Source organism: Delphinapterus leucas, chromosome 2 (assembly GCF_059928025.1).
Source record: "Delphinapterus leucas isolate spDelLeu-1000000601 "Yukka" chromosome 2, BTC_Dleu_Yukka2, whole genome shotgun sequence".
NCBI lineage: Eukaryota > Metazoa > Chordata > Mammalia > Artiodactyla > Monodontidae > Delphinapterus > Delphinapterus leucas.
Genome location: NC_143130.1, coordinates 151837692 through 151854334, shown reverse-complemented (window position 1 = coordinate 151854334; position 16643 = coordinate 151837692). Strand labels below are relative to the sequence as shown.

At 45.3% G+C, this 16643-nt stretch overlaps 1 protein-coding gene across 1 annotated transcript in view; it reads right to left on the bottom strand.

The window, feature by feature from the left end:
- Positions 1 to 16643, bottom strand: part of RGS6 (regulator of G protein signaling 6) — a 575969-nt gene that overhangs the window by 79421 nt on the left and 479905 nt on the right. The window contains 6 exon segments of the mRNA XM_089907925.1: positions 4666 to 4727; positions 6365 to 6463; positions 7942 to 8016; positions 9463 to 9544; positions 12220 to 12296; positions 15858 to 15922. Coding sequence (XP_089764051.1) covers positions 4666 to 4727; positions 6365 to 6463; positions 7942 to 8016; positions 9463 to 9544; positions 12220 to 12296; positions 15858 to 15922 — 460 coding nt within the window.

The window sequence follows — 16643 nt, the reverse complement described above, 5'->3', positions numbered from 1 at the left end:
AGCAGCTATAAAATGACACAAAGCCATATTTCCATGTGGTGCAGCACGGTGTGGTCCAGGCAGTGACCGGCTGGAGCTCAGTGCCACTAAGGGTGGAGAAACATAGCAAAATATAGAGACTTTTCGGACAATTTTGAACTAAAACATATAGATTTTTGCATTCTCAAAGTTGGTTTGTCCAGTGCTGTAAGGCTGGGGTGAATAAAAAGTGGACCCCTTGAGGACTCTTGCAAAGAAGACTAAGACCTCATCTATTTGGCAACTTCAACTACTGAGGAAACATAGGTAAGATAAGTGACCAAAAGGGGCTCTGATCAGAGTCTACAATGAAATAAACTCTATGCCCCAAGGCTCACTGTCTGTTATTTGGAAGAGCACACCTCACGAAGACTCTTTCCTCTTGCTTTAGGATGGAGATTAAAGAACTTGATTATTTGATTTCCTGGTGTGGTAGATCAGTTTTAAAAATGGAGTCTATTTCCCCAGCCCTTGTATCTGATCTGAGATTGTGACTTGCTTTAGTCAATAAAATGCAGCACAAGTGTCAGAGTGCCACTTCCAAGCCTCAAGAAGCTTTGCATGCTTCTGCTCTCTTTCTTGGAATCTTACTATTCCCAGGTGAACAAGGTCAAACTAGCCTGCTGGAGGATGGGAGACCATGAGAAGGACTGCCCAATGGTCCCAGCTGAGGTCATCCTAAACCAGCTGAACCCAGCATGTGAGAGATCCCAGACAAGATCAGTAGAGCAGCCAACCCAATCCATGGAGGCACACAGACAAGAGGGTGGCCCAGCAGACACAGACATGTGTACATAGACACGTGAGCACACAGACTGGCACAAAAACATGTGACCAGTAGTAAATGCATATTGTTTGAAGACACTCAGTTTTCAGGCTTTTTTTTTTTTTTTAAGGCGGTTTGTTACTCAGCAATAGCTAACTGATACACCTGGCCTGGTACAGGTTGGAAATGGGAGTTGTTTAGTGAGGAAGAAGGGCTACTGGAGATAAGCCATGTTGATGGGAACAAGAAGACAAACCAGCAACTAAAAAGCATAAACAGAGACTCAAAGAACATAATGGTCTGGGGCCATTTAGGGACAGGGAAGCATTTTATGGCACTTGATTCTGATCACTGACTGAGTTTTAAAGCACAAAATAAGAACACTGACCCTGAGTTATCCAGAAAACTTAACTGAAATGCAGTGTCCTTTCTTTAAGAAGGCAAGGGCATGTTTAAGAAATATTTTCATTCAACATAGTTAAAATGAAAAGCTTAAGGTGTTAAGCATTATTCATCTGGAAAATTCATCTGTGTGTGCAGGGACCATACTTTCTGAAGCAAAAATTGTGTGACATTTCAGGCAGACTTTTGTGCTGCTTCCAGGAAGTGTAGTTTGGTTGCCATGATGTTGCTATTTTGGGGACATTTGACCACTCATGGGGACAATGAGACAAAATAGGTGAAATCAGGATGACCCAAGCAAGTCTGTGCAGAAGAGCCAACCTCTTCACGTACGGCCCCTCCTTCCTCAAAGGTGCCGGGTTAGTGGTGCCATAGGAGGCACCCAGGGGAGACACACAGATTGCAGGCTGCAGGGCCAGCCTTCGGCAGCCTGCGGGGCTCTCTGTGCTGGAGACTGAAAAGAGAGAGGGTGGGAAGAATTGCACTAACACAGAACTGCCATCTGCAGGGCCAGCCTCATTCCTTGGCCTGCCCTCTGGACACCACAAACCTAGTTCATGCAATTCTGCTCCTTTCCAAAGCACCACACTGGAAAATAATAACAATCGTTCACATTCATTGAATGCGCTGCGTCAAGGACTGGATCAAGCTCTTGCCGTGGATTCACCCGTGAACCCTATTAGTTAAGTACTACTGCTCTCTCCCCTTTCAAGAGGTGGAACAGAGGCAGAGAGAGGTGAAGCAAATTGCCCAAGGTCACACAGTTAGAAAATGGCAGAGGCAGAATCCAAACCCAGATGACTGGCTCTGCAACCACCCCCTAAATTGTTCTGTTCTGCTCCTTCAGTTTGCAAAGTTTCCTTTTTCTCTTCCCAGCTGGGTCCGGCTGCACCCTTTGACCCAGCCTTGACTCTTGCCTTTTTTGGAACTGGATCTTTATGATCACCAGCCCTCCTGCCCTCTCCCCAATTTCAGTTCTCAGGGAACTAAGTGAAAAACGATGTGCACCTGTTCTCAGGGGGCTGCGGTCCTTTGCCTGATGGCCTCTGGCTAATTACCACCATCACCTGGAGCAGGCCCAGGGAACCCAGATCCGTCAAGGGGAAGTGGCGCCCACCTGAGATAGCTCAGTTGTCACCTCTGGCGAGCAGAGCAGTCGCACCCAAGGCCAGCTGCCAGTACCACCTCCCTGTCTCCACCCCTGCAGAGCTGCTGACAGAGACCAAGGCTCCAGGCTGCTTTATCTCCTGCTAACACCCGTCTCCTCTCCCTCCTCCTCTATCTGGGGGTTTCCTTGTGGCTCTAATGAAAAACCCTTGTGTCACATTGAAAAGTTGCCAGTGCAGTGGGAATAAAGTGCAGTCTCTGCTGGGTGGGGACTCATGAAAGCTTCAAGCTGCGGAGAGAGGAGTGCAGGGCTGGCATGAATAATCTCTTCAGTGTGAGCAGCCTCTCAAGCATAATTAGATGGTACCCCGTGGTAAACAAACCAACAATAGGTGCGTCCAGCTCCCCTCCCCCACCGTGGCTGTCTCCTTTCCCGCCTTGCACACCTGCACAGCTGGCCTCCCTCGTGCTGACTGGTTTGGGATCTTTCCTTACACCCCAAAGATAAGACCAACCTGGGTGTCCCCTTTGAGGTGAGCTCTCAGGTCACTGTGAGTGGTGGGCAGTGGCTTCCCCAAATCCTCGGAGACCTGGTCAGTCCACCGCAGAGAATTCAAACTGCAGGTTCCTCGACGTACTCGGAATCACTGAATCCAATTCCCTAGCACTACGGCTTGGGAATCTCCATTCTTAACCCCCTCGTTCACCTGGATGATCACGCTCAAAACCACTGGCCCCAGCAACCAGACCCAGGGAAAGATGCTCCCGCATGCATGCTCTCCTAGGACTGCAAACTTTAAAGTGCCCTTGCAAGGCTAGCTCTGACCCTCACAGTATCCCAGGACAGCCATTTCTGTCCCTTTTTCACAGAGAAAGAAGCTTGTACTTCCTCACAGGCTATGACACCAATGGAATCAAGGTCCTCCCAGCTACCTTACTAACAAGCACTCTTCTGGGACAAAGGCAACCACAGTGAGATCTAAAAAGCAACCTGAGAGCCTGTACTCAGGAAGCCCCACATTATGATAATGGGGTGCGGTGGCTCCCCAGCCCCCAGGCTAAAACTTGTGACCCCAGAACACTCGCCTAGTTGTGAGCTGCAGCCATGGCAACGTTCTCAAGCACGTGCATTGGGGAAAATGGGAATATCAGTGATTCTCAACGGGGTCGATTGTGTCCCCTCCTGGGGACATTTGGCAACGTCTGGAGATATTTTTGGTTGTCATAAACTGTGAGGTGGGGTTCTGGCACCTAGTGGGTAGAAGTCAGGGATGCTGCAAAACATCTTATCATGTACAGGGCAGCCTTCTGCAACAAACAAGTATTCGGCCCAGAATGTCAATCGTGACACTACTGAGAAGTCCTGGAAGAGATACAAGATGCCATTAAAGAGATGAGCCCATATCCAGGGATGTCCTTGGCCACCTGAGGGCAAAGTGTGAATTCCGGTTTGGCGTTGGGTGTGGAGTTTTCTTTGCCTCAATCTGCTGTTATTTATCTAGAAAGAAGATGTGATGAACCCAGGGGCCAGCAGAGAAAGGCTTACAGGTTGAACACACAGCCAGCCCTCTGTGTGAGGTGGGCTTAAAGGACCCACTTTACTGTTATAGCCAATAAATACTAAGACCCGGCTTAAGCCCTTGAGCTTTCAGATATTGGTCATTGCTTTACCAGTAGCATATGGATGAATAAACCTTCAGCTTGGGGCCGCCTGCTCAGATTTATTCCATACAGACTCCCCAGGTGGTCCCCCCTCTTCACGGAGAGTCCAAACACAGACCGTTTCGTTGACAAAATTGAGTTTCCCATGAGTTAAAAAGGTGGAACCAGCTCCTGGTGCAGATTGTAGCACAAATGCCCTGGCGGAAGCCAGGCTGGAGGTCCCAAATATTTTCTTTACAGTTGATTCCATGCAGTTGGCTGGTTGATGGTGTGTGGAGGTGGAATGCCTCCTGATGGACCAGTGCCCTCCTGTTTGCGCCGCCAGCACCTCAAAGGGCATACGTAATTTCTTTCCCCTTATAAAGTGAATCTGGGCATTTTATAGCCGAAAAGGGAACAATTCCATTTGAATTAATCAAGAGGCTGAAGGTAAAAGTGCATTAGGTAGCTTTTAAGGACGTTCTTCCTTGATTGACAAGGTCCCTTGGCCACCCCCCTCAAAAGCTTTAGCAACAGAACATTTCTTGACATCACTCAGGGGAGGTCTGCTATCTTAGCTGTACTCACACAGGGTCTGTGGTTTTTTCACCCATCAGTTTAAGAAATGAATGTGGTCTGCCTCTTGGTACACACTTGTTAGTCATAACACTGTAACATTTCTCCTTTGTTAAATTAGAAGAAAGTAGTAATATTATTAAGGGGAAACATACCTTTCAGCCACTTTGGACATTTTTAAACGATGCCTGTCAATCTGTGCATTCAAAAATGTTATCTGGGGAAAGGCAGAACAGAAGTGTTAAGACCAAACTGGAATTTTTCCCCCCTTCACCCCAGTAACCCCAAACCTGTATTTCTACCAAGATCCAAACACCTCCTCTGGACAGACTTCTCCAGCCCTCCAACTTGACACTCCAGCAACCATTTTGCCCTTTTGGAAATTCCTACCACACTAAGAAACACACTCTACAATTTAGCCTACATCACATATTCTCCTGTGTTGTGTTACAGCTTAGGTTTTTTTTTTTTTTCTTAAATAGATCTTTATTGGAGTATAATTACTTCACAATACTGTGTTTCTGTTCTACAATAAAGTGAATCAGCCATATGCATACATAGATCCCCGCATCTCTTCCCTCTTGCGTCTCCCTCCCACGCTCCCCATCCCACCCCTCTAAGTGGTCACAAAGCACTGAGCTGACCTCCCTGTGCTATGCGGCTGCTTCCCACTAGCTATCGATTTTACATTTGGTAGTGTATGTATGTCCATGCCATTCTCTCACTTTGCCCCAGCTTCCCCCTCCCCCCACCCCAGTGTCCTCAAGTCCATTCTCTATGTCTACGACTTTATTCCTGCCCTGCCACTAGGTTCATCAGTACCTTTTTTTGTTTTTAGATTCCACATATATGTGTTAGCATACAGCATTTGTTTTTCTCTTTCTGACTTACTTCACTCTGTATGACAGACTCTAGGTCCATCCACCTCATTACAAATAACTCAATTTTGTTTCTTTTTATGGCTGAGTAATATTCCATTGCATATATGTGCCACATCTTCTTTACCCAGAAGTGAATGAAAACTTAAATATAGTATATATTCTACAAAGCTTAGCAACAGCATGGAGGTAACACACACACCATAAGGATCTGGTTTGGCTAATCTCCAGTGATCTCCTACCCAGCTTTCACACCTACATCATGTCCGTGTGCTTGGTGTACTTAACTGGCACTGAGTACCTATTTTCCATACATCTGTTTCCTTTTCCCCACTCAATAATAAAGTTATCAAGGGAAGGCACCTCACAGTTTATGCCTTTGGGTGCCCCCTAGAAGCCAGTAAAGCATAATGTAAAGTCAAGTCACTTCATTACCAGTGAACCCCTGGAAAGCAGTAATGTAATTAGGCATTGTCGGTGACCTGGGTTGACCAGTTAACTCCTCATCATGAAGGAAGATAACATGGAACCAAAAAATGCTGAAATGGCATTGTGGGTAGGGTTTGCTTTATCTGTCAACCTTCGTTTTGAATCAGAGCAATAAAGTTGGTGGTCCTGAGCTGGCTTACTCTGGAAGTGCAATACAATTTTAAGGACGCTGTGACACGAGTCCCTCCTGCCTCCAGCTCCCACAGCGTCTTGGGGGAAACCCGACTACGGCAGTCAGCCCACGGTGTTCGGGTAACTCATTTATGTCCTTTTCTAGTAACTGCTGGAGTAACTTGGTGGAGAATTTGTCTTCTCGAGCCTCCGTGAATTATTCACACACAGTGCCCAAAGGTTCAAGTCACCCACAGCTGGGTTCCACTGTGCTTTCCAGGAACTCAAAGCTCACTCAGCCTCCAGAGGTGGACATTCAAAAGGTTTTCAAGCTGGCCACATCTCCTCCTTAGAGTGCAGTAGCGCATTCATTCACCTGTTTCCGGATGTCCTCTTTTGTAGTTTTCCTGATTGGCTGACTGGGGACGTGCACTGGGCTTTGCGACTGGGATTCTTCAGTCACGCCGTACACTGACTAGAGAAGAAACAAGAATATTGAATCATGCACCCTCCGAGTTGAAGGGGGTCCGAAGGGTCAGCTAGCTCAAGCGCTCATCTGATGCTTCCAATCCCCTCCATGACATCCTGACAATAAGCGAGTGGCCTCTGCTTGAAATTCTCCAATAATGGGAACCCTGCCTCTTGAGGCAGCTGGTCCATCTTTGAGTTACCACTATTAGAAAATCCTTCCTTTCATTGAGCTTAAATGGTCTCCTTGTGTATCAGTGTTTCTCCAAATACAGTCCATAGACCATCTGCAAAGAGTTATCTTGGGTGCTCGGTAAACAGGTACATTGCCGAGTTCTACCCACGACCTCCTGAATCGGAATCTTCATGGGTGGGGTTCGGGAACCTGCACGTTCATCAAATGCCCCAGGTGATTCTGAGACACAGGAAAGTTCAGGAACAATTCCTGAAGATTATGCAGGAAGATAAAGAGCCCCTCTAGATTTTCTGTTTGTCAGCAGATGACATGCCTGTCTGGTACAAACTTGAGATGGCAGGGTTTCCGATTTTTTCCTTTTAAACTGACCAGTTTTCTGGACACAGATTTTCCACTTGCCCACAGCTATAGCTACTTTTTAATCTGTTCCTTTTGTTAGAGACAGATTAAAGACAATCTTTGTTCTGGGAAAGAAATAAAACACTGAAGGGTGTGCAATTTATAGCTGAAATCTATAAAATCAAGAAAGGCTCAGGGTGCATGTGGGCTCCATGAAATTCTGGAATATTAGAATTAGGGGGCCTTTAAAGACTAAATGGGGACATTTTAAGACTAACATTAAAGTATAATACAGTGGGCATCAATATCTCAATGAAGAACAAAATATATAAGTAAATTCAAGAAGTTGATATGTATGCCATGTCACATATATATTGATAGAGGAGAGAGAGCCACTGCCCCTTCCAGTATAGTGAAACACAAATGATCACTGGCTCATTCACAGTTGGGTGAGATGGTGATTTGACTTTGGGAGACCTAGCTATACTAAAAGACTTGCACTTGTGTCAAAGTACCAAGCTGGCCTTTGCCTGTGGTGTTGCCCTACTTTTTGTTCCTTATGTTTCCCTTCCTCTCTGCTGTCTCCCCAGAGCCAACTGCTACTTACCCTTTAGACCTCTGCACCCTCGAGCCTGCTATGGAAACCCTTGGGAAGCCCCCGGTCTGGGGCACCCTCCTGGTCTTCCTGAACTGTCCTGTACTTCCCACCATTGCCTGCTGGCTTGCTTCATGCCTACCAGGCTGTGGGCTTTGTTAAGACTCGCCACTATATTTCCACAGCCAGAACGGTGCCAAGCACACGCCAGCCACTCCGTAAATATTTGTAGAATGAATGATATGGTTTCAAAGGATGAAACGGGGAAGAACTACAAATAGTAAATTATTATCTGAACAGTACCGGAAATGCAAGGGTGATCCCAAGAATTTTTAATTCAGCTAAACTAGCGAACCTTTTTAACCTTTTGCGGGTTCTTCAAACGTCGACATTTTCTGATATCCATTTCTGTTGTGTTCACACAGCCTGGCTGAGAGAAAAAAATCATCATATAAATTACTAAGTGAACATCATACTTTCCAAGTTGGCTCAAATGACACTATCAGAACCAATCTTTGTCTTTTCCATTACAAATAATACATGACTACCCCCATTTTGCCATTTACAGTCTTTTTTTTTTACAAAGGTGTTTCACCTTCAGTATGTGTTCCTCCACAGAGTTCTCATATGAATTAAAACAGCTTACCTCATATTACCTAAGGATGATAAGTAGAGAGTACAGTGTACAGTTTATAAGCGTAAACTTATTATTTAAATTGGTGGATGGCTTCAGTCAGAGCCTTTGTTCTTTCATATACCTAACCATCTAAAACCACTCCACTATCAGGATAGGGAATTTTTTGTTTTTTTTTTTGGTTTTGCTTTTAATCAGACTTGAGGAAGGTTGACATAGCTTATTCGTTTTAGTTCCATTTCATGAGGAAAATGTAAGACTTATTTTAGTAATACGAAATTAGAAATGCGTGAAACCTCATTATTCGTGGATTTTGTATTTGTGATTTTGCCTACGTGCTAAAATTTATTTATACCCCCCAAGTCAGGGCTTGTGGTGCCTTCATGGTCATTTGGGACGTGCGCAGAGCAGGAAACATGTTGAGTTGCCAGACCTGCGTGTTCCCGGTGAGGTGCCTTCTTATTTCATCTCATGCTGCAAACAAGTGTCCTTGGCACAGTCTATTCAGCACCAGTTTTACACATTTTTGTGTTTTTGTTGGTGATTTTGCCCAAGCCCAGTGCTGATGTGCTGTCGAGCATTCCTAAGTGCAGGAAGGCTGGGACGTGCTTTATGGAGAAAATAGGTATGTTAGATAAGCTCCATCTAGGCGTGAGCTATAGTGCTCTTGGCTGCGAGTTCAATGCCAGTGATCAACAATATACATTAAATAAGGTGTCTTTAAACCGAAACACACTTCAAACAAGGTTATGTATTGATCAGTTGGTGAAAATGGGACTGGAGGCTTGCAAGAACCTAACCCTGTATCTCTCCCAGGATAATGTAATGGTTCAGCATCCACTAATTCAGTGTTCTCGGCGACTTCATAGAACATAACCACCGTAACAACAACGGTTGCATTTGAAAGAGAATATTCTAGAAGTTGGAATTGAATGACAGTAGAAATGGAAATTGCTTAACTTAGGACTGGAAACTTCAGGGCCCAAAGTTCCCCAGGTGGAATTCCCACAGCTCCCCATTTCCAATTCCATATTTTCATGGATGTATAATTTTTAAAAGGTGGAACTGACATATATTCCAGAAAATCTACTGAGATGATATGAATTAATGGCAAAAACCAATTTCACAAAGCTTAGCAATTTTCTTAAAAGTGAGACGCCTGGTGGCTAAAGACAGTCTTTTCTTTTAAGCGAAGGAAGAGAGAAAATGTAAAACTTAGAGAACTAAGCAGAGCTTCCTCACCACTGGCCTGTGGACATCCCAAAAGGCTCGTTCTTGACTATCCAAAATTTTCCTCTCTGTCTTGTCCTTTTTCCGATCAATCCTGAAAGAGTGAAAAAGGGGAAATCAGAGGCTTTTAATTCTGTTTTTCCTCCATGACCCATGTGTCAGCTCTGTTCTCCCTTTTTTAGGAGCTTAGTGTGCACAGAGCTCTTGGCACCTGTGTGGTCCCTGCTTTCTGCAGAGCTGTACAATATGGGTGTATGGTTCCCTCAAGGAAACCTCAAGAAGCCCACACATGGTAAGAGAGCTTGTTTTCAGCTAGGTTGCAAATGACCAATTATGTGTAATGAACAGGGTGAGCCTAATGAGGGTTCAGGAATGCAGCTGTCCATTTGAATTATTAAGGTTTGGACTACTAAGAGCTGCATACGTTGTCGACATGCCCCGCATCAAAGTGGCTACTATTGCATATTCAGATTATGGGAAGGAATATAACCATAGGCTTGTAGTGTTTCATCCTCAAATTTGAAAGTTTGCTTTAGATTCAGAATCAGTAGGAATGTCTTCAAAATGCTGCAATTATGTGTTTTAAAAGTCACTTAAACCATCTGGCTTCCTAAAAGCAAAGTAATAACCCTAGTGTGTGACAAGATCCAGAAGGCAAATATCTCTGACCTCAGCTGGGGGAGGTACAAATTGCAAGACAGACAGACAGACAGATTCTTTATGTTGTGATCGCATAGATAGGAGTGTTTAAAAAAAAAAGCCGGTATTACTTCATATTATCTAAGTAAAAAGTAACTCGGATTAATTGCTTTGTAACTGCTGGTTCTTGGCTCTCTTGGGAGTACATTGGACTGACTGAAATAAAGTCATACTGTGATTTTTGTGAGAGTTACTGTGTACTTAAATGGCCCACAATTATAATGTAATCACAGAGTTCATCAAAAAAGTGAATCGAGAAATCCCGTATATGTACAAAGTGGCACTTTTCCCTCCTTTTATAACATTCGATGCCGTGTGATCCCGAAAGTGTAAATCAGCCCTCCTCTTCACTTCCCGGAGGCGTCTGAGTGCACTGGCTCAATCCTGCCTCCTCACCTATTCACCCACCCTCCTGCTTTCTCCTTCCTCAGGGGCCAAGGCTCCTCCTGACGCAGCTCAGCATCCAGTGTCTGGTGTCCACCTCCCTCGGGGGTTTCTGGGAGAACCGGGGTGGTGGGCAGGCCTGTGGATTCATGAGTGGGGGGTAGAGACTGCAGAGGGAGGGGGAGAGCGATGACACCATGAGGCCCACTGGACCCAGTGACCGTACCTGTGATCAATGTCACCCACACTGCCCAGAGAGTGCACAAGGGGTCCCCTGAAGACCCACGGGGGCTGCTCAGGTGCAAGGGGTGCCAGAGAAAAGGTACTCACCTCCTCCCAGCTCAGCATCCCTTTCCCACCCCTCCTCTGTCCCATTTCTTCCATTATCACTTGAAGCTAAATAAGAGCCCATTGCTAGAAAGGACAAGAGAGAACTGCACCTGAGCAAGTCCATTTCCCAGAATCAAAAGGATCTGGTTGATGACCATGTTTGTGTGGTGGGGGACATTTACGACCCACTTCTCCTGTTTCCTTAGAGAGGAAGGAATTTCCACTACACTCGCTGGGAAGGAAGAATATGGGAAAAACACTCCAACTTTCTCCTCCTTTCATCTCTTGTAGACTTAACTTATTGGCAGATTTGAAAGAAGAAATTTAGAAAGCTGGGGCTTCCCTCGTAGCGCAGTGGTTAAGAATCCACCTGCCAACGCAGAGGACAAGGGTTCGAGCCCTGGACCAGGAAGATCCCACATGCCGCGAAGCAAGGAAGCCCATGCGCCACAACTACTGAGCCTGAGCTCTACAGCCCGTGCTCCGCAACAAGAGAAGCCGCCGCAATGAGAAGCCCGCGCGCCGCAATGAGAAGCCCGCGCACCGCAATGGAGAGTAGCCCCCGCTCGCTGCAACTAGAGAAAGCCTGAGTGCAGCAGCGAAGACCCGACGCAGCCAAAATTAAATAAATAAAATAAATAAATTAAAAAAAAAAAGAAATTTAGAAAGCTAAGGTTGGTCCTTCTGGGCCCTGTGTGGGTCAGCCTATTCTCAGGACACCTGTTCTCTGTGTGCAGTAAACATACAGGGCTGGACTCTTCCCTGAGGTGGAAGAGTCCCAGCTCTGCCCAGGATGTTTAATTCCAGGGTAAAGATCTGTGGTCACAGATCCAAAATCATGTCCTATAACTAGTTCATCAGTAACAATCTGACATTTCAGACTCCAAATGTCTGACTTCTCTGCCTTATTTTTGATTAGTTCTGAACCCCTCCACCCGGGAGATACGGTGGAGGGGCCACTTGTTGGCCTGCCTAAAACTCCAGTATGTTTTCCTATGAAGACGAAATCTCCAGACCAACAAGTAAAGTGGGTCTGATGGTTTTTAGTCTCTGAGCACAGAAGAAGGTTTGGAAATCTTGGGAATTAGGTACATCTTCTTAGGACCAGAGTTCTACGTTTGGGAAGAACCCCATTGCCTGCTGAAACACACGCTTTGGGAATTGTTTTAGAGTGCCATGGGTGACAGAGATGCAACTTATCCATCCTGAACTTGATTTCTACTCAGTTGCTGTCATGAGAGAGACAGTGACTAACCATAGCTGGCTGGCCATGGAAGGAAGCCCCACTCTCACACCACCTCTGATTTCCAGAGAGTGTTTCTCTCTTTGCAAAGGGTCGCTATTAAGTTCACCTACTTTACTTGTGCTTCTGCTTGCATAAAGATGAATTCCCACTTCCTTGCAAAGGCCCTCTGGAGTCTTGCTAAGTTTTCCTAATGAGAAATGAAAATCAACAAGAAGGCATTAATCATCGTAAGTTTGCACATCGACAGCTATGCTTATTACAAGGCAGCCATCTATTCTGGTTACTCCCAACAAAACAGTAGGGCCCCACTTTAAATCCACTGGATGTGAACCCCATCTGACTTTGCACCAGACCCTGCTGTACGGAGCAGAACTATTAATATTCATTTACACACCCATTAAGTCTGACGTCTCTGTGGTTCCCGATTCCTCTTTTCTTGTGTGTTTTACAAGAACACGACTCACACAGCACTTATAAAGGCCACTGAAGACAGGGGAGAATTGGTTGTGGTTGTTCATGCAGGATTTAGGGAAGGCATGAGGGGTGTTTTTGCAACTGATTGCAAAACCGAGAATGGATGTCTCAAGACTTGTCTTCCAGCAAGCAGAGGGCTAGGAAGGTGGCAGGAAAGGAGAACCCAGAGGACCTGGCATTAACAACTTTGAAAGTCCAGACTCAAAAGTGGGAAAGAAGGGAGTGTCTAGGTTTGTGATGGTCATGAAAGGAAAACCCCAAAACAAAAAGAAAGAAAAGGCATCCAGGGTCACCTTTAGAGGAAGAGGGAAGAAGTCTTTTCTCGAAGCCTGGAGAGTAGCCTAGCAGCACAACAGGACAGTGGGGAGGGGTGTTGGACAGGTCCCCTAATGACCCGCCTAATCCTGATGGAATGCAAGGCGAGAGCCCACATCATGCTGTGTATTTTCATAGAGCTCATGCCAACACTAACTGATTACCTTCATTAGTGGATTATTAACATAAAAGGAGCTTCGGTTGAAGACCAACACACGTGAACTCAGTTATTACCAAGGCTTGCTGTACGAGTACTTCAAAAAAACTGTCCCTTAGATTTTCCCACTGTTCACAGGAAGCAAAGCTGGTAAAGCCTGAATGTCAGTCAACTGGGGAGCAGTGACATAAATAATGACACAGTCACACCACGGAATACTAGGCAGCCATTAAAAATGAGAATGTAGATGATTATTACTGATATGGAAAGATTCTCAACATCCTTACAGTATACGACTGGAAAAAGAAGCCGCTTACACTGTAATGCTTGTGGTGTGATTCAAGTTTTCTTGTTAGAAAAAAAAATGTTTGTACAGAAAAAAGCTTAGGAGAGAAGGATTGCAGGCTATTTTCTCTCCTTTCTTTGTTGTTTGAATTGTTTTTACACAGGGACGATGTAATCAGAAAAAATTAATAAAATTACTGAATTTTGAAAACAAAATGTCTCTTTAGTTTCTAACCACTTTTAGACAGAACTTCAACCTGAAAGAACATCTTAACACCATATTCTTTACAAATACCAAAGCAGAATATTGTAGGGTAAGAGAAAAGAAAACAGAATAAAATATGTCAGGAGTTGGTGCTGTCTTGTTTCCGTTTAGGAGCTTTTTTAAACAAGGGAACTACAGGGAAGGGAGACACGGGATGGAGGGGCCACATGCTTCTGCCGTCTGGGTTATTTCTGTAGGTCATATTCAGGAAGTGATGTAGTCATGCCAAAGTTAAAGCACTTTGCACTGTGCGAACAAAGAGTCCGACAGCAGTCTTCTAGAAGAGGGGTGATTGCTGGTGCACGAGGGCAGATAGGGCAGGGACTGGGTGCCTAAGATGCTCAGAGCCACAGAACCGCCATGTTAGGGATGCTGGGGAAAATTATAACGTTCCAACAGATTTATGTTTCATGGCTCCCTTGGATAAGCAAACTTTAGCCAGGTCCTAACACTCCCAGTAAACTCTTGCACTGCAACCTGCACTGCCCATTCACAGGTCCTGTGATGCCAGTGGGGTCAAAGAGGGTGGAGCGCCATGCACCGGGCCTGCGCTCTGATGGCATGCACATTCCCCTTGGGCTGCAGAGAGGGGAGTGGTGGCTCAGTGCATTGGTGGGCTTGGGTGTAGGTAACCAAGGGTGACAAGGTTTGGTAGAGTGGGGCCTCACGCTTGGTTTGGAAGACTGAGACAGCAAAAGTGGGAGGGACATTGGGGAGGTGGGTGGATCTGAGGTGCTGTTCATGCTGGATTATCCAGGGGAGGATTCTTCACTGCCCCTAACGTTGCCCTTCCTCCTAGCTGCCAGCTCTTCAGTCATTCCATGGCTCAGCAACACCTCCTCTGGAGGGTATAAGAAAAGTTGGTCAGTATCCTAGGTTTTCTGTGACCCATACAAAGTGTGGTTTCGGGGGAAGAGTCTGCAACCCCAATTTTTAAATATTTAAAACATTATCTGTGAATCTTCAAGTTCTCTGTGCCTTGGCTCTGTTAAATGGGAATGGATATGAGTGTGGCTGGGTCTCCAGTTTCTGTAAGAAATCACACCTTGTAAAGAAGGTGGAGGTGGAGGAAAGCTGGGAGAGTATATTGCCATCCGACATACATCTTATCTTCTGGATTGGATTTGGTCCTTAGATTTTGCATTTACTGCCAAGCACAGGTGAATCGGGTATGAAGATGCAATTAAAAAAACGATCATATATTAAACTAAAAAATTATCATACAATAAATGTGTTTTTTTCTTTTCGTGTATAGTACTATAAATTTTAACACATGTATATATTTATGTAACCACCACCACAATCGGAATACAGAATGGTTCCATCACCCCCCAAAACTCCCTCCTGGAATCTCTTTATAGCTGCATCCTGGAAGCCACTGATCTGTTTTCCCTCGTGATAGTTTTGTATTTACAAAAGTGTCACATAAATGGAATCACACAGTTTGAAATCTTTTGAGATTGGCTTCTTTCCCTAAACATAATGTCTTTGATACTCATCCAAGTGGTTAGATTAATGGTTTATTCCTTTTCACTGAAGAGCAGTATTCCATTACATGGCTGTAGCATCGTCCATTTAATCATTCACCTGTTACAGTGCATTTGAGTTGTTTTCAGCTTTGGGTTATCACACATAAATCTGCTATGGACATTAGTGTACAGGTTTTTGTGTGAACGTTAAGTTCTGATTTCTCTAGGGTGTGTATGTAGGTATGTAAAAGTGGGATTACTTGGCTGTACAGTATGTGTGTGTCGAACTTTATGAGGAACTGCCAAACCATTTTCCCGAGTGGCTGCACCATTTTGCACTCCCACCAGCAATATAGGAGAGCTCCCGTTGTTCACCACATCCTCACCAGCACTTGGCATTACCAGTACTTTTAATTTCAGCCATTTTAATAGGTGTGTAAGAGTATCTCACCATGGATTTAATCTGTATTTCTCTAATGGCTAATGATGTTGAACACCTTTGTCATCCTTATGTCCTCTTTGGTGAAGTGCCTGTTCTAGTCCTTTGCCAACTTTTAATTGAGTTGTTTTTTTTATTGCTGAGTTTTGAGATTCCTTTATTTAAAGAAGTAATTTATTGTGATGGTAAGAGGAGCTGAGAACAAAAGAGGGAAAATAGAAGAGACTGTCTTTCCACCGTCTGAAGGGTTGGGGAGAGAAAAAGGGAAAAATACAAGCTGAGAAAGAACTGAATGTATCTTACACTCTCCTCCCATCCCTTTCCTGGAAAATAATCGTACTTACTGCTTCATAATCTGCCAGTTCCAGCCTTGCTTTATTCTGCATCGTCCTCTTACAGAGGTAGATGGCTGAAGGAAGAAGAGAAATCACAACATATACAAAACCAGCAGGGTGGTGGAATCGTAAATTCATCCACCCAGTTGTTCATCCACTCATCCATCCATCCATCCACTCATCCATCCATCCATCCAGCCAGCCAGCCAGCCATTCCCCTCTATGTGCCCAACCCTGTGCAGTCAAGAATACATTTCTGGGCTTCCCTGGTGGCGCAGTGGTTGAGAGTCCGCCTGCCGATGCAGGGGACGCGGGTTCGTGCCCCGGTCCGGGAAGATCCCACATGCCGCGGAGCAGCTGGGCCCATGAGCCATGGCCGCTGAGCCTGCACGTCCGGAGCCTGTGCTCCGTGACGGGAGAGGCCACAACAGTGAGAGGCCCGTGTACCGCAAAAAAAAAAAAAAAAAAAAAAAGAATACGTTTCTATGTGGAAGCCATGACACCTGACCTCTGGGAATCTGTCAGATGAGGGCCCCCATCTTCCAATCCTGACAACCCCCTTCATCCTCCTCACTCTGTTTCACCCCAAGCAGGGCAGAGGCTGTGTCCTGCTCAGTACGAAGCCCTGCACCTAGCACCAGGGCCTGGCCTGCCAGGTGGAATGAGTGGACAGTGGAAGGGGAGGACAACTTAGGTGTCTCTTCCCAGGCTCAGGAAGGGCTCTTAGCCCTCAGTTGCCAGGATATTCTTCCTCAAACATGGCCTTCATCACTTCCTCTCCTACCTCTGCTTCTT